We start from the raw sequence: 24155 nt of genomic DNA, 5'->3' as shown, positions 1-24155 counted from the left end.
GGTGTTGGCACTTCATTTTATCCTTATGAAGGTGAGGTCTAGGCTCCCTATTTTGTCTTTGCTGGTGTGGGTGTGAATAAGGCCAGTTTTTTTCTATGGCTGGAACAGACTGGTTATTGTCTGAATAGGAAATAGCATTTATTTAAAAAAAATTTTTCAGAGTTGTGTTTCTTAACACAGGTGGGTATATTCCAAACTTTCTTTTTTCTTTTTAATAAGAATCCCTGGGATAGAATGTTACTGTTCTGACAGGAGGTATCTTATTCCTAAAGGCTTTGGGCAGAAAAGATTCAACTCACAGCTTGAGACTCAGGTACAATAAAACATTGGTTCCTGTGGTCTGTATTTATCACATGTAGAAGACCAATTCTGATTTGTAAAAAATTCCAGAAACTCAGAATTCTTGGAAAAAAAAAAAGCATCATTTTATTTGTACGCTTAAAAAGTTGTACATAGAAACTTATAATACAGTTGTGTAAAACTGAAAGGACTGTCAAGGAAAAGGGAGGGTGTTACCTTTATTGACTGATCATTAAGGAAGTTAGAGAAATAAAACAAAAACACAATAAAATGTTTAAAAAATTAAAGAACATTTTCCAGGTACAAATTTTATAAATACAAAACAAATTCACAAAATTACTTTGAATGCTAAATAAATATCTAGTTAATAAACTCAGACTCAATACCTCCAGCCAGCACTGGTACAGCACTTCAAGGATATAAAATTGGATTCATTCATGTGTAGTGTTGAAAGAATGTGCTCATTAAACAATTCTTAGATGTATATACTTTTTCCTAAACTGTGCTATAATGGAAGATTCTTCTGTGTAGATAAATCTCCCTTAATACCACACTTCTAAAAAAAGGTCAATGACAAAATAAATCATAGGTGGAAAAATATTTTCTGAGATATTGGGACACATGAATGATCTCAAAATGTACAAAAACCTCTGTAAACCAGTACTGTATCCAATACATATATCAAACTTATTAGATACTGAACAAAACTGTAGCAAAGGAAATCTTTCCTACATTCTCCTGAGTGCTTAATATTAAAGTTGAGAATATAGTGCAGGCCACACTTCAATGTGGTCGATCAGTTGTTATTGCTTTATACATATATGTCTGCTTTAGAGCATGATTTAATGTTCCATTTTCATGAACAATTTGATTTCTTCACATCCTTTAGAAGGACAAAATTAGATTCGTGACTTTTTTGCAGCCGGTGGTGTGCTAACTTGATCCACATTCCCAGATGTGACATGGAGTCCAAGTTTTTGAGCCTGAATATGAAAAAATGCTTGAAGCCTAGTTCCAGCTTTTGCTTCACTTGTGTTACGAGGGTTGTACTCAAAGCAGTTCGAAAACATTAATTCAATATCATCGATAAACTCAGCTAGAATGGAAAAAAAACAAATGAGATTAGATGAAAGTCAATTATAAATATAATCTTTGTTGGTATCATATCTGGAAATCTCATTAAGAAAATGTAAGTCCACTTTTTTTTTTAGAAGGTGGCAAAACTGAAGCTTAATATTTAATTAGATGTATTTTATATAACTGTACAGAACGTCTATTAAGATCAGAGTCTATAAAATATCTTTAACTCATCTAATCCCCAACCATCTTTCATTTCCATATATGCATGTATATGCATTTTAGGGATTTCTTGGGGTGCCATATACACAATTACATTAATATGCATTATTGAAAGAAAAACAGCCTCTACTTCCTTAAAAATAATTATCAGAGAAAAACATAAATTACTCACATGCTAATTTATATTCACACTTGTTCACTTTTTCACGAATTATATTTAAGGCAATGGGCTTTTTGATGATGTCATAATAGTCTGGGACCTGTAAAATAATTCAAATATATCTCTCCTATAGGCAATTTATTGAAGATAAGTAGTCAAATATATGCAAGTTTTGCACTTGAAAGCAACTGAATATTAGCCTCTGAATACTATTATTCCATTAAAATTACATAATACATTTTAGTCATTATAATGTTGTAAAAGATTATTTGATACTGTAAAAGTCTCTCTCTGTATATATGTATCTATAAAAAAATTCTTTAATGAGCACGACTACATTTGTAATGAAGAATAAAATATGTATAACAAAATTTGGCACAAAAAACTACTCAGGAAAAACAAGTTACAGTCCAACTGAGAACTAATTTTTATAAGATGCTATTTCAATTAACCCTTCACATTTTTGGCTCTATAAGTCTCAAAACAGAAATCTGATGATGTCACTTTTTCATTCAGAAACCTTCACCTGATACTGACAGGTGAGGCCTTTACAATCCAGTTGTGTCTGAGCCCCTCTAATACACCCTCTGCTCCATTCAAACTATATCCCTCATTCCCATATTCTCATTTCTAGGTCTTTAACTTGCCCTCTCTCCCTAAAATGTCCTTATTCCATTTCTCACTGTTGAAATTCCATTTTTCTTCCATAAAAAAACTTTCTAATTCCTGCTATTTCCTCCCTCTGAAATGCTCAAATCTATCCTCTCTTTTCTACTTCTGCAAGACCAGTATAACTTCCAGTACAGTACTCGAACACCGTCCTGTCTCTGCTACGGCACATCATATTCTGCCATACATATATAAATAACCACAGCACCATCTCAAACCCCTTAGTTAGGTTATGCCATCTCTGTTAAGAGTACCTTTTACGTCAATGTTTCTCAAAATGTGGTCCCTGGACCAGCACTAACAGCATCGTTTGGGCATCATCCCAGACCTAGGGACTCAAGGACCCTGGGGTGGGGCCCAGTCAGCCGTGTTTTTACAAGCCCTCTGTTGATTCTGGTGTATGCTAACATTTAAGAAACACTGTTTTACATAAGGGAAGTACCAAAAATGGTACTTAGTTGAATCAACTCCATTCATATTCATTACACAGAATAAAAACAGTGAGGTTACTGCAACACACTGTCATCGTTTATAAGAATCAGTCACAGGACTAGAAGGGGCTGAGGAGACCATGCTAACTTCATTTTCTTCAATATAGGAACCAACTGTCCAAGTTTTGCCTTGTTTTCTAAGTAGACAGTGACTAAATAAGCATTTTGACCACCTCAAGTTGCCACGCAGACTAAATCAGATAATATACACAAATACATTTTATACAGTCCAGTATTATTACCTGAATTTTAGAAACGAGTTTCAAAAAAGGCCAGCTGTCATCATGCCGTACCAATTCCACAACAAGTTGTTCAAAAGCAGACAGTTCATGAACTCCTCCCTGTCGACCTGAACTCCTTCGATTAAGTGTCATAGGGGATGATTCTGAACAAATAATTATATTAACTTTAGGTGATGATAAAATGAAGTATTTGGAAAATACAAACAATTATCAGAATAAAAAAGATAGCTGGTAATCACTCCCTAACAATATTCAACAATATTTAACTTATAAATAAGGCATATAAATAGAAACTGTACTCAAACAGAAAATCAACACTCTACACACTGAGATGTTAAACTAACATATATTCTGAGAGACAAGTAAATCTGGACCAAGTGTTCATTATTTCCTTTTGATCTTAAAAATTTCAAATTGAAATAAACACTCATTGGGAACAGATTGGTGTATAAAGAGTGTAATACAAAAGGTAATTCTAGAACACAAAGTTTTTGGGTTGTTCTAAAAATATGTTTTCAACTACAGTAAGATGAAAGCAAGCAATCGTCTGGTATTTCCTGAAATACATCCTTAAGAAAATAACCTCTTCAGATCTAGAAACCTGGCCTCTTTATAAATTACCTTGCATAATAGAAAATATTTCTCAATGATGAAATAAAAGATTGTTCTTATAAATCTAACTTCATATGGAGAATTTTCTTAAAGCAAAATGCTTTTTCATAAAATGTAAGGTACATAATGAGATCTAAGGTGTATAAATTAGTAGAAAAAGGTAGTATAGTCCATAGATGAATCTAGGTGTTTAAATTCCCTGCTTAAATGTAAGGCCACACATTTCCCTGTTTATTTGTCCTTAGAACCACATTACAAATCGGTTAAAAACATTTTTTTCCAGCAGGTTTTTTTTTTTTTTAATAAAAATGCTTAGGTGTATTATTTTCCAAACAGCTTGGGGTTCAGGACTGTGGAAGAGCAAAGCACATAAGAGGATAGGAAAAGCTCAATTAGATCTTGGTACAAAGTTACCTCATATCCACAACCCACCAAGCCTGACAACAATGACTGCATCATGTTACATTCTTTCCCCAGTGAATTAATCCTGTCATGTGTTTATGCATACAAGCTACCTGAAATTCTTCAAAGAACAGTAACTAGAATTAAATTTTTTTTAATTGGAGGATAACTGCTTTACAATGCTGTGTTGGTTTCTGCTGTACAACAATGTGTATCAGCTATAACTACACACATATCCCTTCCCTCTTGAGCCTTCCTCACACCTGCCCTGCCTCCCCCATCCCACCCCTTTAGGTTGAGAGCACTGAGCTGAGCTCCTTGTGCTATGCAGTTGCTTCCCATTAGCTATCTATTTTACAAATAGCAGTGTATTTATGTCAATGACTAGTAGCATTTTTTATGTGTAACTTCTTTTTGAAATACCAAGGTTTTATTACCACTGATAAAGAAAAAAGAGGATAGCATTAAAGAGATTAATGGGTAAACAGATTATTACATAGATAAATATGACAAATAATTTACCATATAATAAATATGATAAAACAACATAACCCTATATAGTATGTAAACAATTTATATATTATATATAAATATTAAATTATCAGAATAAAAACAATAGCTGGTAATTAACAATAACAATAACAAATAACAATGTTAATGTTCCCAACTCTCCCTTGCCCCCAAATTCAGTATATCAGGTGGGAACCTTACCAAATTACCAACTGTAGCTAGTCTAGGTGATGTCAAGTATGTGCATTTTGAAGGAAGCAAAGGTGGATGAGAATGAAATGTGTTATAATGTGATATACTGAGGTTGCTCAAGTTTTGGCCAAATTTCTCCATTAAACACAAATGCTGTTAGCAAATTTCTTTCAAGTACTCTGCTACACTACTACAAACACTAGCAGTGTAGTTTACCTTTATTCCCCAAAGAGCTGCCCCTTCCTTGAACATTATGCTTCAGGTCAGCTTGCTCCCTAAAAGCTCCGTATAGTGGACAGCCTTTCAAAAATGATACAAACTATCTCAACATTCAATCGTTCCAGATTACTCAATTTTCTTAGGTGAAAACATTAATTTAGAATCTTCATACCTGCAGATTGTCTTTTCCTGCCTCTTCTCTTGGATTCACTATCTTGGAGGGAAAGTTTTGAAGCAACATTTAGAGGACTTGACTGCTCTCTTGACTTTGTGGCAATCACCCTGAAGTTAGGGAAGTTGGGACTATTTTCCGGTGTATTATTAGCACTCTTCCTGCCTCTGCGCTTTCTACAAGGACTCAGTAGTTCCACGAATACATCTGCTTGCAGTGCGCCATGACTCTGGCGAGTAGAACGACTGGCAATTCTTAAAGATTTAGTTTCCGTAGGAGGAGCAGATTTTATCTTTCTTAGGCTTCTACCAGTAATTTTAGAAGAAGCAGTTGTTTTCGGTGTACTCTGCTGACTCCGTGAAGTGTATCTTCCAGGGTCTTGTCGTTGGCCACGACTTGAGAAAGAAGAGCTAAGTCTCCCTCTTGTTTTAATTGGTAATCTAACTTGTGGTCTTCCTCGTTTTGGTGGGCTATAAACAGTGTTAGAAAACAGTTACTGTACAGAGCAATGATGCACATATGATACTTCTATCCCCCTTGTTCTACTACTCAGCCAATGAGTTTAATACACATAACTTATGTGTTACTGAGACTTATCCTCAGTAACATGTGGATAAGTAACATCTTTATTACTCAGTTTTTTCCCCTGGTAGTTCAAATGGTAGAGAATGTGCTTGCAATGCAGGAGACCTGGGTTTGATCCCTGGGTCAGAAAGATTCCCTGGAGAAGGAAATGGCAACCCACTCCAGTATTCTTTCTTGGAGAACTCCATGGACAGAGGAGCCTGGAGAGCTATAGTCCACGGGATTGCAAAGAGGTGGACATGACTGAGTGACCAACTTTCACTTTTCTTTTTAACTTAGAACTGACGAAATCTAAAATGTGCTTTCATTTATTTCTTTGTAATGCAAGGAGAACATGTAATAATTTCTCAGTATAACTCCAGGACATCATCGTGAAAATCAAATCCTAAGTCATGAATAAATTGCAATCAGACCCTCAGAAAAACTGAATAAAATGGACTTGATCATGTTGAAAACTTAAAATACAAATCTTTAGTTTCCTTATGCTTCAGGAGACTGTCACTCTTCCTTATTACTGATACTGAGGTAACCTACAGTTTTGGCCAATGGGTCCCACAAAAGTAGGCCTTAAACCTACTATTCCTCAACACCAGGCCAAGAATCTCTTTGCTATATTTGATGTTTACTGTAAGATACAAAACTATATTCAACCTTTTATTTGCCTTTATGTTGTAGACAAAGATGATACAATCCCATTAAGCCTCCTCTAACCATCTCCCCACATACCTGAACCTGTGGTTTGCCTAAAATATTTCCGAGAATTTTCCAAGTTCTTTATTGTCTTTATGCTTACTATAATACTGTTGAGTTGGAGCTACTAAACAACTTGCTTGAAATAGAGGGGCTGGCTCTCTCTCATCTCCCTCAGGCGGTGACCTTTTTGGACTGTGTCAGTCCCAGTTGCCCTTGCTGCACACTGACTTTCTTGATTCCACGTGTGTTATGTGTGCATGCTCAGTTGCTCAGCCCTGTCCAACTCTTTGCAACCCCATGGACTACAGCCCTTGAGGCTCCTCTCTCGTGGAATTTACCAGGCAACAATACTGGAATCAGTAGCCATCTCCTACTACAGGGGATCCTCCCAACTCAGAGATTGAACCTGCATCTCCTGTGTGGGCAGGTGGATTCTTTACCACTGAACCATCTGGGAAGCGATTCCACATGAATGGAGTTCAAATGTTGAAAAGGGATGGAGAGTCTTAGAGACAAACAAGAAGAGACTGCCCAGCAGGAATAACCAAATCCATGCATTAGGCCCAGTGACACAGCTTGCACTAAGTTGTCAAATACTTGGCTATGCAGTAGTATAGTATAGTAGCGTAGTAGGTGCTGACATGGCAGGAGTATAAAAATACAACGTGCTTCCTGGCATTTCTCTCTGTTGACTACCAAGATCACCAATATTTGGGTATAACTTCTTGAGAAAGCAAAACATGCATCCAGAGCTGTGTTCATCTGTATCTCTAGCTGTCCTCTGGACTGCTTATTTGCTAAAGTTAAAAATTAAGTAATGTCAACCTTAATGAGGCTCTGACTTGACATCCTATCCAAACTTAAACTCATACTTGACTTTGTTATCTGGCTAAGTTCACACAAGGACTATACTCCTTTGGGAATAATTTCATATGTTTATAATACATAAAAAACAAGGGGAACTTTACAACACTATACTGCACACTTGTTTTTTAAAAATTAGAGGCCCAACCATTCCATTTGTATTTGAAAAGTCAAGAGATTGCCTAGTCATGACTCACGAACTCTCATTTTATTGCATGTTAGGATTTACCTGACTTCTTCTTCTTCTTGAGAATCATCTTCATCTTGTTCTACCTCATACTCTTCCTCTTCACTTTGACCCTCTTCTTCATCATCATCAACTTCATCATCCTCATCTTCCATCCTACCTTCCATCTCATCATCACTTTCCAAGGATGGTCTCTGTCTAGAGGAGAGTCTTCTAGAACGCTGCTTTGGCCGACACTCTGGACAAAACCAGTCTCCTTCAGGCACAGTCTGATAAATCACATAAATGATCAGTAATCATCTCTCACTCAAAATCTCAATTCTAATCTGAGAAGCAGAAGAAGAAAATAAAAATACCTTGAGCTTTGGTCGAACACAGTAGGTGTGGTGACCCCGGTCACAGCCATCACAAAGTACCATGTTCTCAGCATCACCCTTCTTTCGGCAGATCTTGCAACGGGCATTCAGAATAGATTTAGACCATATCACACTACGATCCAGGGTGGACAGATGAAGAAAGACTTGGGATAGACTAGCAGAAGAAAGGAGAGACTCTCTCCAACGGTCCAGGACTGTTTTATAAGAACGCCCACTGTCACTGGCATCTTAAATGAAAGGGAAAGTAATTAAAACTTCCTAGGCAAACCCTAGACATCTCCTAGAACTATTTTTCTTGGTATTTTTAAATAGGTAAGAATTTAGAGTTCTTCTCTCCTAATACTTCACAAAAAGACAATATTGAGATTAAAAATAAAAAATTCATGATAAAGAAAATTTGCTGAGCCACACCTTGCTTATGACATGAAGAATTACTTAAATCTGTAAAACAAATGCTTGGGGATTTCAACAGTTAAAAGAGAAAAATAACTTATGGCAGTGTGTTCTCAATCTAGCAATCTAGTTCTTTGTATCAAATCTTGATCTTATTTAGAAAGTTGGCTAAATACAATAACAAATCAGCTACTATTCATATGAATCAAGAATGTCACTGCCTCATTTGCAGATAAAAGATAAAGATGGATTGCTCTTTAAGTCTCAATTATAGTTGAGGTTTCTTTTGGGGCTAATGAGAATGCTCTAAAGTTAGATAGTGGTGGATCTATTGTGAATATGTTAAAAACCACTGAACTGAACAATTTTAAAAGGGTGAATTTTATATATGTGAAATATGGTTCAATAAAACTGTTACTAAAAATATCAATTATGGATAAATGCCAACTACATTGCCTTCTATATCTAAGAAAATATTATTTTTAAAGTAAGGTAAAAATAAATAAATAAATAAAATAAGGTAGATCTTTTATACAGAAACATTTCAATCTATTAAGAATCATTTGACTGGATGCTATTAATCTAGCTAGTCTATCATTTTACATTGGCATGTGATACTGACCTCGAATTGATCTTCACTACTGCAACTACCTTAGTTTTCCTAAGACATTATACTTAAATATAAAGTGCCTACCACATCACATCAAAATTCTACAAGATATATCCTCAAATGGAATCTCATGGATAGCAGCATGACAGTTAAGAAAACATAGGCTATGGAGTCACTCTGCCTTGAGGTGAGCACTAGCTCCCCTATATAGCTTTGGCAAGTTACTTAAGGTGCCTCAGCAGCAGTATGTGGCCAGCTTATACCTCTGAGTGCTATTGGGAAGATTAAATGAGATAATACACATAAGACATGTAAACTCTGTCACAGTGTAAATGCTACTGTTGTTATCATTATTCCTGCATTGTATTTTCCCTCCAATATGCAGCATTTTAGAAGATATGAAACAAGTCTACTCTATGGCCCCTGCTCTTAAGAAAATTTTAATACAGCTGGGAGGATGAAGATGTACACAGTGAGGGGAAGTCATAAAGCAAGAGACCTGTCAAACACTAGCAGATCTTGAACTTTTGTTTTGATTGTTAGGCAGGAGAGAGACAGGACATGAAACCTAGGGCCCACTCAATGTGGTGAATCTTCCCTTAAAAGTTAGGGCCCCAAAAGGCTGCACCTCTAAGTGTCAGGGTAGAAACAAGTACCACAAAGAAGGAAGCAGGCAAGGAAATCTGCTCATCTGGACCATGATATTGGGTGGAAAGGGGAAATAAATCTATTTTATGTAACTACAAGCAAAACCTTGAACAGGTTTAAAACCTAAAAAAACACAAGCTAAGATTTTACAGTGGTCCAGGTGACCAGAGTTCCAGAAAAACATCCATTTCTGCTTTCAAGATTGCTGGGAGAAATATCAATAACCTCAGATATGCAGATGATACCACCCTTATGGCAAAAAGTGAAGAAGAACTAAAGAGCCTCTTGATGAAAGTGAAAGAGGAGAGTGAAAAAGTTGGCTTAAAGCTCAACATTCAGAAAAATAAGATCATGGCATCTGGTCCCATCACTTCATGGCAAATAGATGGAGAAACAGTGGCTGACTTTATTTTGGGGGGCCCCAAAATCACTGCAGATGGTGACTGCAGCCATGAAATTAAAAGACGCTTACTCCTTGGAAGGAAAGTTATGACCAACCTAGATAGCATATAGCAGAGACACTCCTTTGCCAACAAAGGTCCGTCTAGTCAAGGCTATGGTTTTTCCAGTGGTCATGTATGGATGTGAGAATTGGACTATAAAGAAAGCTGAGCGCTGAAGAATTGATGCTTTCAAACCGTGGTGTTGGAGAAGACTCTTGAGAGTCCCTTGGACTGCAACGATCCAACCAGTCTATCCTAAAGGTAATCAGTCCTGAATATTCATCGGAAGGACTGATGATGAAGCTGAAACTCCAATACTTTGGCCACTTGATGTGAAGAGCTGACTGTTGAAAAGACCCTGATGCTGGGAAAGATTGAAGGTGGGAGGAGAAGGGGACGACAGAGGATAAGATGGTTGGATGGCATCACTGACTCAATGGACATGAGTTGAGTGGACTCCGGGAATTAGTGATGGACAGGGAGGCCCGGAGTGCTGCAGTCCATGGGGTTGCAAAGAGTCGGACACAACTGAGCAACTGAACTGAACTGGTGACCTCAGGTATGGCAGAAACAAGGGCAAATCTCTGCAATGAAGAAACTTCTGCAGATTAAGTTCTACGGAGTGAGAGTTAATAGTCAACACCCACGAGGCACATGTGGAAACAAAACACTATAATCAAGAGCCTGCAGAATCTGATCCATAAAGAGGCATGAGACACAGAATTAGACACTATATAAAATAACTGTGTTTAACATGTCTTAAGAAATAAACATTTGAAAATATCCATAAATGACCAAGCCATTTGAAAAAGCATCTAGATCTCTAAAAATAATTGAGATTTATAACTCAATGAGAGAAGGAGAAAAATGGATGGGTCAAATGACTCTTTAGACAAAGCTAAAGAGAAATATTAGCAAAGAGGGACATAAATGCAATAATATAGTTCATGTGATTTACTTCCATCCTCTCATTTTGTGCTTCTATTTATCCTAATTTTCTAATGTAAGTCTTCATGGAACGTTCTGGCCTAAGTGGGACTCTCCAAGGAAGAAGGCAACAAGAGTTGCTAGTTCAAAGATCTTAAAGAAATATTTCTGGGTAAATCAGACGGTATTCTTATTGGTAATGGCAAGAAATAAGATTGCAGAGACCAATGTGGAAGAATGGAAGAAAAATTACGACAAACTGGAACATTAAAAGTCAGTTTGACTGGTTCTTGACTCAACGGCTGGTGAAACTATGGGTTTTGATCAAAGATGTGCTTTAAGAAAATTAACCCAGTGGTAGCTCCATTTTTATTCTACCTACTCCAATCCATTTAAAATATTCTAAATATGAAATATAAATGGATGTCCATATTTTTCTATTTTCATATAACTACTTAAAAAAGGATAAAAAATAGTATATAAAATTGATACCATTTTTTCTGTTAATTGTTTTCTCATTTTAAACTTTGCTTCTCCAGATTATACAATTCTCAAGGGCAGAAATGTCTTTCATTTTCCATTAAGCGAGCACAGATAAATTCCTCAAGATATTGCTAATTAAATGCATTTTACTAATATAAAATATTGGTAGATTCATATGATCAAATATCACACCAGGAGATTTTATGCTGTTAACTGCCACTATACAGTAATTCATGTCACCATGCCATGCCGGCTTCCCTAGGAAATAAAACAATAACATCTCCTACTCCAGAATTCTCCCTGTGCTCATAAAGGAAAAAACAATGTGAATAAACACTATATGTAAAACAACACGTAAATTCCATAGATGCTCAATCTTTAACAATAACTAAGTATACTAAGGTTTAACAATGTCAGTTTTTTGTATAACAGAGTAAAAGAGTTTGATTAGCTGAGGTATGAAATGCATCAAGAGAAAGAAAAATTTTAGGAAGATATTGTTTTATAAGCTTGCCCTCAACCCTATTCTCTCCAAAAACCAAATTTAAGGTTTTTCCTTCAAAAGCTAAAAATGTAAATCAATATTCAGCAGTAAAATAAAATCATAATTCCTTAAAAATACAAAATTCTTTAAAAAGTTAAGTATTTACCATCTCTCACACTAGATTGATCTTCCTTTTTTTCTTGTCCCTTTTTTTTTCTATCTCCCTTTTTGATGTTTATTAATTTCTGTGCTGCCGCTGCTAAGTCACTTCAGCCATGTCCGACTCTGTGCGACCCCGTAGACGGCAAGCCCACCAGGCTCCCCAACCCCTGGGATTCTCCAGGCAAGAACACTGGAGTGGGTTGCCATTTCCTTCTTCAATGCATGAAAGTGAAAAGTGAAAGTGAAGTCGCTCAGTCGTGTCTGACCCTCAGCGACCCCATGGACTGCAGCCTTCCAGGCTCCTCCGTCCAATGGGATTTTCCAGGCAAGAGTACTGGAGTGGGGTGCCATTGCCTTCTCTGAATTTCTGTGCTACCAAGTTTCAAATTGATCAAGTTAGTTTGACAATTTCCCCCCCACAACTTAAGGGCTTAACCTTAAGCATGACTTAATAAATTATTAAATTATCAACCTAAAACAATTATCACATCTTACCTAAAATTACGTGAAATACGATTATGTTCCCCAAGTTAAAAAAGCCAAGTTTTATCAATGTGATTGATCACTAGAATAAGAGGGACATCTAGAGAAGGTGGAACATAAGTAGAAATTTTATTTCTTGATTCTTCAAGAAACTGAAATAATTTCTGAAGCTAAACTGGGAAAATTCCTACTATAGTTAATTTGCTATGTTGAAAAATTATCAAAAATAGAGAATTTTAATGTTTTCTATCTCAAGCATTTATAAAGTGGAACACCCTTTTCTCTCCTGGATTAAGTATATATTCTTGATTACTGTTCTCCGAATATTTAGACTACCTTAAAACCCTAGAGGTACTTCCATTTCCTGCTGTCTCATTCAAAATAGATCATTCAAAGCCTTAAAGAATTACAGACACCAGTTCTATTAACTTTGAGGCAGCAATGGTAGATAGTAACATCCATTATTACAAATGATCAACATCTGACTCTGACCAACATTTACAAAGTAAGGTAAGCTGAACACTTACAAAATAAGTAAGGTATGTTGAACTTGTCTTATTTCATTTATTTTTTCTTTTATATGTCTCAGGACGAAATGAATGTCTAAACACTGCTGTATACAAACAAGCATAGGGAACACTATAGTTCTCTGCTCTTGTATAATCTATTATGTGTAAACTGCAATATCTCTCAGTGTCAACTTTTTCCCTTTGTCTAAATAGTTAATAAAAGGTACTGATGAAAATTCAAACATTAAATAATAAATTTGATCCCCCCTCACCAAACCTATAAATAGCTTTAATTGATGGCAATTTCAGAAGTGGAAAAATCAGCAGAATTACATTTTATTCCCATACCCCTTTTGGAATCACAGAATCAATAGAATTAATAGTAGTAATAATATTTTACATTTATAAGAGTCCTATGACTTACAAATAACTTTTAATTGAAATAACTATAAATTCACATGTGTTTGTAAGAAACAATACAAAGATCCCTTATATACATAATTTGATTTTGACACAAAGTATTAGGAAATACTGAAGACAAAATAACAGTGATACAACAAACACAAATTTGAATCTTTGTGCTTATATGTATTTTATTTCTTACAAATGTTACTTTCAATGTGAAAAGTGAGTTATTAAGCTCATGTTGGAATTATCAATTTATAAGAAAATTAAAATATGGACAGGCTTATTAGAACAATGAGATACTAACTACAAGTTCTTCATTTTAAAAATAGATAATTTACAAATATACTAATGTTTCAAGCACCATATATTTATGAAAACTTTGTTCTTACTACTCAAAACATTAACATTCAAATCATTTTTAAAGGATTTTAGTCTACTCAAGACTCTCTCTCAAAATGAGATCAAAAAGATATAGTTTAAAACAACTATTTCTTCTAGTACCTGACTATTGAGATATAAACTATCTCAATATAATAAATTATAAATTAATTCAGTTTTTCAGAAAGACCACAGCGAACTAGAGGCAGTTATGATATGAAAATTGATTTGGAACTTGACACATATTTTCCTAAAAACATAAGGATTATGTTTCCTAGATTAGTCCTAAAAAGCACATTAATTTCATAACTACTGAAACACACTCATGATAGAATTATTTCTGTCATCCTAAGCATAGATTGTAGAGCACTTCCTCATCTATGTACCCTGAAACACTTGGTATTTCTGATTTAGCACTTTGTACACATGCTCAGGTGAGTGACCCACATTATTAAACCATACCCTTAATGGGGGGCATTTAAGTAGTTTCTTTGAGGTTCTGTTTTAAATGACAATACATTTATGTATAGTGTTTGATTATTCAGGGTCTGGCGAGTCATAGAATTGGTAATCTCTTTGGAAGAAACATTCATAAAAGAGACCAACAGAAATAGTTAAACAGACATTCACTGAAATGAATGAATACCTAGAATAAAATTTTAAAGTATTATTAAATAAATCTCACCTGAAATAACTTATATTTTAAAATGAAAATGTAATCTCAAAATTTTCAAATTAGTTGATCAATTTTATTCTGTCAGCCAGTAAAGTTCTATTAATTAAGGGGTAATTGAAAAGCATTTAAAATATAACATATTTTGAATTAAAAACAGATACTTACCAAGTGGAGCTTTTAGAAAACGCCTCTCAATACCCTGTTCTATTTGGAAAAGTGCCATTGCAAGATGATGAACCACGTTGCTCACTGACTGTGGTGTACTTGCATTGGTTGAGACAGTACTTGGAGATTCTGTTTTTATGCCCAAAAGTCTACAATTAAAACATTGAAGAGTTTATAGTACCTAAAACCACTATTAGATGAAACTTGAGTCCATTGACTTACCCAAATCCTTACTTATACCTCTGTAAGAAATGGTTTCCTCAAACTCTAGGAGTTCTCATAAGCCACCAGGAAAGGGAGAGAAAAACATGAATCAAGAGCTAAACTATCATGTCATTTAGGCACATCACAAGGGCAAATACAGAGAGGAGGGAAGGTGGATGAGAGAAGGCTTAGAAGGCTTTAGGAAAGAAGCCTTAGACGGCTCTAAGGAAAGAAACCTTTCCTTAGAGAGGTGGTATCAGATGGGCCTTAAGGGAGGAGTAGCTCAGGCAGCTCATCTCTATTTCTCGTGCTTCAACTTTTACTTATAGCTGCCTCCTAACTAACTAGTTCCTTGGCCTCCAATCTTACTCCCTTTGCAATAAATCTCCATGCTGCACTTAAAACGATCATTTAAAAATGTAGGCTCATTTACTCAAAACCTGTATAATGTCTTCCCTCCCAGTTTCATATCCTTTCCACCTTTAGGTCTCAGTTTCAGTCACTTCCTCTAGCATTTCCTTTGCTGTCTTCTATATTCTCCTATGTATCAATATTATATTTCCACTGGGTATTTACTTCTACCAGAACTCTGACACTGCTGTATAATTGCTAGCTTAAGGTCCCTCCACCATTTCCTTCTAGATAATAAATTTATTCTAAGGGCAGATGCTATCTGAAAAAGTAAAAGTATTTGTCTATAGAGAAATCAGTTCTGATTAATAGCTCAAATAATATTTTAGTCTATTACAGTTTACCAAGTTTTCTTACAGAAAAGAAAAATGATAATGTAAAGCTACTTTCTGAAATTAATACAACTTTAAGTTCAAAGTCTTTAAAAACTTGAATAACTATCATCATCTTAACAAGTTGTCTTTCGGCTGCTTTAGTATTAAGAAAGGTAACAGAGAACTTGCGGTTTAGCAAAATCATCATTTCAGTGGTTATAAATATTAATGTCCTCACAATAAGATCTTCAGACCATTTTTGGAAGAAAAAGAAACAGTTTCTTAAAAACATAAAATGGCAAGAAAAAGTGATGGTTACTTTAGAAAAATCCTTTTCCTACCTGTCTTTTACTATGACCTTTGCTTGCTCATCAATTTCCATCTCCTCTGCATCTTCATTCACAGTTTTAATTATCCCGTTTTCCTTGTTTTCCTCATTTAACAGCTCATACTGTCCATTTTCTAATGCTGACCTCCAGAGGTGTCGGTCTGTAACCTGTAACAAAACTCAAATTTACTAACTCTGAAAAATGGCATGTACTGTTCCTAAGAAGTATGAAGTTCAATGTACATATGAAAAATTCATGAATATTCTAGAACAGATTGTGAATCAAAGAGATCTAAAAATAAGGTTACTAAGTGGCCAAAATGGAGTTCATATCATTCATAGATGGAAGCTTTAATACCTTACTCTCTACATAGTGAAATTATAAATGACTCTAAGGTTGGTCACCTGACAGTAGCAAAAAAGTGACAAATGAATGAACAGAACACACAGATCAAGCATGAATTACTTACAGATTTTAAAAAGGTAACAAAGAAACCAATAAACAAACCAGACTCAGCAGAGCAGGCAGGAGCTAGTCAAGGAAGAAGAAAATATCCTTATACATTTCAACATCTTGGATGAAAATACCGTAAAACAGATATTTTTTAAATACCAAAAGTTAATGTTAAAAAAGGTTTTAAGAAAGATCTACATATATATATAATTTGATACAGGGAAATAAAATCAATTATAAAAAATGCATCACTCCTGCTATTTATTCAGAACATACATGCCTTGACTATATCAAATAAGTTAACAAACATAAAATATCAAATAAGTTACCAAAATTCTGGTAACTAGGCAAGTTAAAAATGGGAACAGGTACAAACCTTGATTGCGCCTAATGTTCCTTGGTAGATTCTGTCTTCAATATCCAAAAGAAAATCTCTCAGCCTCAACTCAAGCTGTCTTTCTGCAGACATCTGGGATGGATCATACACACTGGAAGATCTTCCCCGACTATATGTAGGTTTGCTATCAGTTTGAGGTTTGTCTGAAATAGTTAGCAAACATCTTTATTATGATTTTCTCATTAAAAAATATAATTACCCATATGATTGTATGATTGTGAGACAGTGGATATAAAAACAGTAAGTCCTCAAGTATGGGGAAAAAAGGAAGCAAATGTTTGCACATCATTTATCTCATAAGGGACTTGTATCTATCCAACAGAATATATAAAGAACTCTTACAGCTCAATAAAAAGACAAATAATACAATTAAAAAATGAGCAAAGGATCCAAACACCCTTTTCTTCCTTTCTCTCTCTTTTTTTCCTGCTGTGCCATGAAGCTTGCAGGATCTTAGTTTGATGACCAGGGATTGAACGCAGGCCCATGGCAGTGAAAGTGCTGAGTCCTAACCACTGGACCACCAGGGAATTTCCCTGAACACATTTTTCTTTGGCCAATAAAACCATGAAAAGATGCTCAACATCATTAGTCATTTGGGAAATGCACACCAAAACCACAATGAGATACTTCACACCTCTACAATGGCTAGAATAAAAAAGTCTGATAACAAGCACTGAGAGGGATGTGGAGAAATTTAACCTTCTACATAAAATAGTGAGCCACTTCAGGAAACAGTCTGATGACAGTTCCTCAAATGATTAAACAGAATTACCAGAGTGCGTAGTGATGATGTGTGCATGCCAAGTCCGCAGCAGTTGTATCCAGCTCTTTGCAACCCCATGGACTGTAGCCCACCAGGCTCCTCATGGGATTTTCCAGGCAAGAATACTGGAGTGGGTTGCCATGCCCTCCTCCAGGGGATCTTCCCGACCCAGGGATCAAATCTGAGTCTCCTGAGTCTCCTGCATTGCAGGCAGATTCTTTACAACTTGAGCCATTGAGGAAGCCATATGACCCAGTAATTTCACTCTTAGGTATATACCCAAGAGAAATGAAAACATATGTCAGCAAAAATTTATACACAAATGTTCAAAGCAGCATAACAGCCAAAAGGCAGAAACAATAGAAATGTCCATCAACTAACATATGGATAAGTAAAATGTACTAAAATGTAGTATACAATGAACATAAAGAGAATGAAGTACTGACATATGGTACAACTTGAATGAACCTTGAAAACATTATGCAAAGTAAAAGAAGCCTGTCTCGAAAGACCATATATTATACAATACCAGTTCTGGGGATACTGAAAATGTTCTAAAATTGACTGTGTAAGATATCTAAGAATATATAAAAAAACTACTGAATTGTACACTTCAGGGTGAACTGTATGATAAATGAATTAAATCTCAACAAAGCTGTTAAAGAATTGTGATCAACAATCAAGATTGCTGGGAGAAATATCAATAACCTCAGATATGCAGATGACACCACCCATATAGCAGAAAGCGAAGAGGAACTAAAAAGCCTCTTGATGAAGGTGAAAGAGGAGAGTGAAAAAGTTGGCTTAAAACTCAACATTCAGAAAATGAAGATCATGGCATCTGGTCCCATCACTTCTGGGAAACAGACAGGGAAACAGTGGAAATAGTGTCAGACTTTATTTTTGGGGGCTCCAAAATCACTGCAGATGGTGACTGCAGCCATGAAATTAAAAGATGCTTACTCCTTGGAAGAAAAGTTATGACCAACCTAGATAGCATATTGAAAAGCAGAGACATTACTTTGCCAACAAAGGTCCATCTAGTCAAGGCTATGGTTTTTCCAGTGGTCATGTATGGATGTGAGAGCTGGACTGTGAAGAAAGCTGAGCACTGAAGAATTGATGCTTTTGAATTGTGGTGTTGGAGAAGACTCTTGAGAGTCCCTTGGACTGCAAGGAGATCCAACCAGTCCATTCTGAAGGAGATCAGCCCTGGGATTTCTTTGGAAGGAATGATGCTAAAGCTGAAACTCCAGTACTTTGGCCACCTCATGCGAAGAGTTGACTCATTGGAAAAGACTCTGATGCTGGGAGGGATTGGGGGCAGGAGGAGAAAGGGACGACAGAGGATGAGATGGCTGGATGGCATCACTGACTCGATGGACGTGAGTCTGAGTGAACTCCGGGAGTTGGTGATGGACAGGGAGGCCTGGCGTGCTGCGATTCATGGGGTCGCCAAGAGTCGGACACGTCTGAGCGACTAAACTGAACTGAAATGAACTGAAAGTAGTCATGGTAATAATAAAACCCTAAATTTAAGATCACTCTACCTAGAAAACCCCATTTACACCTAAAAATGCCTTACTTCTTTATTTGTCATCAACAGACCAGCCATCAAATAGGAAATACTGCTACCTGAACTGTCCTTGCTGCCCATCTCCTAAGGTGTGATTACTAATAGAACCTGTCCCTGGACCCTCAGCTAATACCCTCAGTGACGTCACTCACTATTAGATCTCAAAACTTGATGGTAACCCTAGTGCCGCAAGTATTCAATCTACTGATCAAACAATGAGCTCAGAAAGAGTATGTAACTTCTCATATTGTTAAGATGTGCTTCTCATAATCCAAGTGGAACCCAGGAGAATCTAGAAAACCTTATTTCTCTAACCGGCAAATTTCTCTAACTCAAGAACTGAGAGCATTGTCCAGATGAAAGAGAAGGTGTTTTAAATACAGCTCTTGATAAGTTTGGAAAATGTTTACTCCTGAGCCAGAGATTACAGGAAAAGAAAAATAAAGGAAATAGGTTTCATTGAAAATTTACCTGAAAAATGAAATTTCTCTTCAGAAAATCGGGCTAGCTGTGCACATATTCTGCTTTTCTCTTGCAACAAAGTTTCTTTTAAGGCACTTTCTCTATGTCCTCTAGAGTTAAGGGCTTCAATCAGCTGATCCAGCTGTTCACAGGAACTGTAAAAGCACCACCGATTTGGCTTATGCACCGGTTTTGGCAGCTGCACAGTATCATCACACGGACCGTGGTCAATGCTGGAGGTAGATTCAGACATCAACGAATCTCCAGTTTTAGTGGATACCTGAGGCGCTCGAGACTGTACATTATCCTGAAATGATGAAGGTCTAGGCAACAGCATGTCTTCAGTGAGACCAGAATAATCCTCTTCAATAAACAATCCAGGAATAGAAGGGAAAATCCAATACCGTCTGTACATGCGGTCACGGCCCAAGGGAAAGATATTGGTACATGCTATGGCACTTTGGATTTTTTCTAAGAGCTCTTTCTCTTTTCGTTGGTGTTCCTGTTTTAAAGCTTCTTCCTCCTCAGCAGTAAGAGGCTCTCTTGTTACGCAGCTGACCTCTTCTTGCCTTGTAAATTCTTTAAATCCATTTTGTCCCCTTTTTCCTGTAATTGAAACCACCATCATATTTTAGTTTTTCACTAGAAAAACATGACAAGCTACCCCAAGTTACTATACATTATGGAGTAAACTATGTGCCACTCCCACATACCCCCAATTTGTAGGTTGAAGTCCTAAACCCCAAGGTGACTGAATTTGGAGACAGGGCCTTTAAGGAGGTAATTAAGGTCAGACTGGTGTCTTTAAGTAAGAGGAAGGGAGACCAGGGCACGCACTCTTTCCACTTGTGGGTGAGGAAAGGTCATATGAGGATGCAGTGAGAAGGTGCTATTACCAGCTGAGAAAGGCCTCACCAGAAATTAACCCTGCTGGCACCCTGATCTTGTACCTCCAGTCTCCAGAACTGTGATAAAAATTTTTGTTGTTTAAGCCACAGTCTGTAACATTTTGTTATGGCAACATGAATAGCCTAATATACTATGTTAATAAGAAATTGGCACACTTATACATAAAGAGATACACAAAAACCTTCTATCTCCATACTGGAGAGTGTGCCAGAGTCTGTTAGTTATTCTGCAAGATACATTCAGTCCTTCTTCTAAGGCAGAAGTTAGCAAACCACTTCTATGAAGGGCTAGCTAGTCAATATTTTAGGCTGTGTGGGTCATACGGTTTCCATCCCAGCTACCCAACTCTGCCACTGTAGCATGAAAACAGTCACAGACAATATGCAAATGAACGAGTGTGGCTATACGCAACAAAATCTTACTTAAGGTCAGTGAGTCTGAATTTCATGTGATTTTCACATGTCACAAAGTATCACTCTTTTTAATTTTTTTCCCAACTATTTAAAAATGTAAAAACCCTTTCAGGCTCATGGGTGATATTAAAACAGGGGGCAGGGCGGATTTGGCCAATGGGCTGTACTTTAACAACCACTGCTTTAAGGTAACAGAAGCCTTAATTATTGGCAGGCACCTAGCAATCCAATTGGAGAAGGCAATGGTACCCCTCTCTAGCACTCTTGCCTGGAAAATCCCATGGACGGAGGAGCCTGGTGGGCCGCAGTCCATGGGGTCGCTAAGAGTTGGACACGACTGAGCGACTTCACTTTCACTTTTCCCTTTCCTGCATTGGAGAAGGAAATGGCAACCCACTCCAGTGTTCTTGCCTGGAGAATCCCAGGGATGGGGAAGCCTGGCAGCAGCAGCAATCCAAGAGAAGGACATTTCCCAGACCCTCTTTCCCCAGTAAATATGGCTATATTAGAAACTACTGGTCAAAGAGATGGAAGCAGAAGCACTGTCTGTAACCTCTGGGTTATGCCTCTTTTTCCCCTTTCCCTAGACAGAATGGAGACAGGGTGATACATCATTTTGGAACATGAGGATGGCAGCAAATGCTCAAGGATGGCAGTACCAACAAGACAGAAGGAGCCTAGACTCCTCCTGGCTGGCCTTGTATGCTGTGTTGAAGCATTAGACTTCTCTCCTGTTTCATTCATTGCCAAATTGTTTAAATGGTTGGGGGGTGTTTCTTCTCTTTCTTTTGCCTGAAAGGGTTTGTGTAAGATTGGAATTATCTGCTTCTTTGAAATTTGGCAGAATTCACCATAAAGTCGCCTAGGAGTGATGTTTTCTTTATAGGAAGGTTTTTAATACTAATTCAAGATCTTTAACAGTTTAGGACCATTCACATTTTTAATCTTTGTATTAATTAATTTCTATAATTTGCATTTTTTCTAGGATTTAGCTTTTTGCCCTGCATTTTCAAATTTACTGCTATTAAATTGTTATATTATCCCCTTATCTTTAAATTTCTACTCTATCTCTAGTTATACTGCTTCAATTTTTAGTCCTAATTTTGTTTATTGTGACCCCTCACCCTCCCCTGAAAGTCAATTCAACAAAGGTTTGTCTAGTTTGTGTCTTTTTCAAATAACCAGCTTTTGGCTTTGTTGTTTTTCTCTATTACAGTTTTATTTTCTATTAATTTCTACTCAAGTTTATTGTCTCCTTATATTTCGGGAGATTATTCTAGTTTTTACCTCTAACTTCTTAAATGAATGCCTAGTATAATTTGCCTTTCTACTTTCCTAATATGTATTAAAGCTATAAATTTTCCTTTAAGTAGAGGGAACTGTATCCAACAAGTATGGACTTGTATGGATTATATCCATCAATATGCAGTATTAATTAGTTTTAAATATTTTAAAATTTCTATTAGGGCTTCTCCTTTGAAACTCTAATTACTTAGAAATATGTTCTAAATTCTAATGGCATAAGATATTTTTTGGATTTCCAAATCAATTGCATTGTGGTCAGAGAATACAGCTCCATGATATTGTATAAGAGATTTTTCTGTCTACTTACAATATCCACTTTAAAAATAATGTAAAAAAAGAGATACTGTCCAAATTAGAGGCACAGAATAAACTTAAGTATCTCCTTTAATAGTTATCAAATGAAAATGGTTAGAGATCCTCAGAAGTAACTTGTATCACAAGCTTCAAAAAATGCATTTCCTTTGATCCAGCAACTTATGAGATTACTTTAAGGCAGCATAGATTTCCATTCTCAGTAATATGACACCAGTTACAAGCATTACTGATCTTTGCATCTCTAGCATCTACGAGGCATTCAATGTTGAATTGGTACATTACAGAATAAAAATTTCTACTTGGTCAACATAAAGTAGCAAATACAAAAAATCAACAACACACCTTGGAATCACAAATGGAAGTAACCTAATATATATTTCAGAATAGATAATTAATAAAATGCCTTATCAATTAAAAACAAGCAAGCATGCCCTTAAGAAATTCTGTATTACCCCTTCTGCCTCTTTTATGTGGTCCCGGGTCATCTTCATCTTCAGTAACTGTATCTTGATCTTGTTCCTTTTGCTCTATTTCTTTGCTCTCAGTGCTAGTATCAAAATCTTCCCTTTCTTCCTCCCTTAAGAAGAAAAAAATATTTATAATTCCATTCATGAAATATTTATTGCCTGCCTATGAAGTGCCAGGGTTTATCCTTCGAGAAGTAGTGAACAAGATAATACAGAGTTTATAGTCTTGCAGATAATTATATAAATCATTGTAAAATTAAAATATGTAATAAATACTAAAAAAGAAGGAGTTCAAAATGCTATGAAAGCATTTTGAGGAGAACTTGATCCCTAATCTCAGGGATCAAGTAACGCTCGCTTAAAGAAGTGACGTTTAAACTGCAAGACTAAGGAGGCTGGGAGGGGTGAGGTGGCAGGTAAGAAGAAATCTTTGTTTCTACAAGAAGGAATAACCTGCAAATGCATTGAGCTCAAGGGAAAAGGAAGGAGCTTGTAATTTTGACAAGAATGTAAACAAAAAAGAAGCAATTTAAGATACGAATGAGAAAAATCAGGGCAAGATCATACTGGGCCTTGTAAGGGCATTATTCAAAGAGCAATGGGGGTGGGTGGGGAGAAGCTACAGGGAAAAAGTGGAAGAGTTTAGAAAAGGGAAATGACATGATTAGAAGGTACTCTTGCTGGTATGTGGAAAATCATCTGAGATAGAAAGCAGTTGAGGGGAGATTAGTCAAGAGGCCACTGTAATTAGTCCAGGTAGCTGGCTGGGAGGTAATGGCGGCTCAGAGTATAAAAGGAGATAAGTAGACAAACAGTAGTGGGGAGAAGTAGACAAATTCAGATACAGTAAGTAGGAACAATATGGATATTTTATCACTGTATTGTCCAAATCAAAACTAAAGTTGCATGGAATTTGAATTTCACCATTTATGTTCTACATTCAAAGAGTTTTGCAAACTCAATGTATTCAGGAGCTAGAGGGATAACATAAATGAGTGAGGTTAGATGAGTACAAACATATGAAGTGGTGGGATCTATTACAAGCCTAATTTCTTTTTTTAAAAAACTGAAGATATCACAAGGAAAAAGTA

At 36.3% G+C, this 24155-nt stretch overlaps 1 protein-coding gene across 2 annotated transcripts in view; it reads right to left on the bottom strand.

Annotated features, from left to right (window-relative positions):
• Positions 1–400: 400 nt before the first annotated feature.
• Positions 401–24155, bottom strand: part of BAZ1A (bromodomain adjacent to zinc finger domain 1A) — an 86459-nt gene continuing 62704 nt past the window's right edge. For both annotated transcript variants that reach the window (XM_025271525.3, XM_025271524.3), the window contains 11 exons: positions 23050–23174; positions 19665–20261; positions 16831–16994; positions 16014–16168; positions 14744–14892; positions 7954–8201; positions 7640–7866; positions 5269–5738; positions 3162–3304; positions 1772–1859; positions 401–1396 (listed from right to left, as the gene is read on the bottom strand). In XM_025271525.3, coding sequence (XP_025127310.1) covers positions 1200–1396; positions 1772–1859; positions 3162–3304; positions 5269–5738; positions 7640–7866; positions 7954–8201; positions 14744–14892; positions 16014–16168; positions 16831–16994; positions 19665–20261; positions 23050–23174 — 2563 coding nt within the window. In that variant the 3' untranslated portion in view covers positions 401–1199. The remainder of the gene's footprint in view (positions 1397–1771; positions 1860–3161; positions 3305–5268; positions 5739–7639; positions 7867–7953; positions 8202–14743; positions 14893–16013; positions 16169–16830; positions 16995–19664; positions 20262–23049; positions 23175–24155) is intronic.

The sequence above is a fragment of the Bubalus bubalis genome, chromosome 20 (genome assembly GCF_019923935.1).
Source record: "Bubalus bubalis isolate 160015118507 breed Murrah chromosome 20, NDDB_SH_1, whole genome shotgun sequence".
NCBI lineage: Eukaryota > Metazoa > Chordata > Mammalia > Artiodactyla > Bovidae > Bubalus > Bubalus bubalis.
The sequence above is the reverse complement of the archived record's forward strand: the minus strand, read 5'-3'. Positions and strand labels throughout refer to the sequence as shown.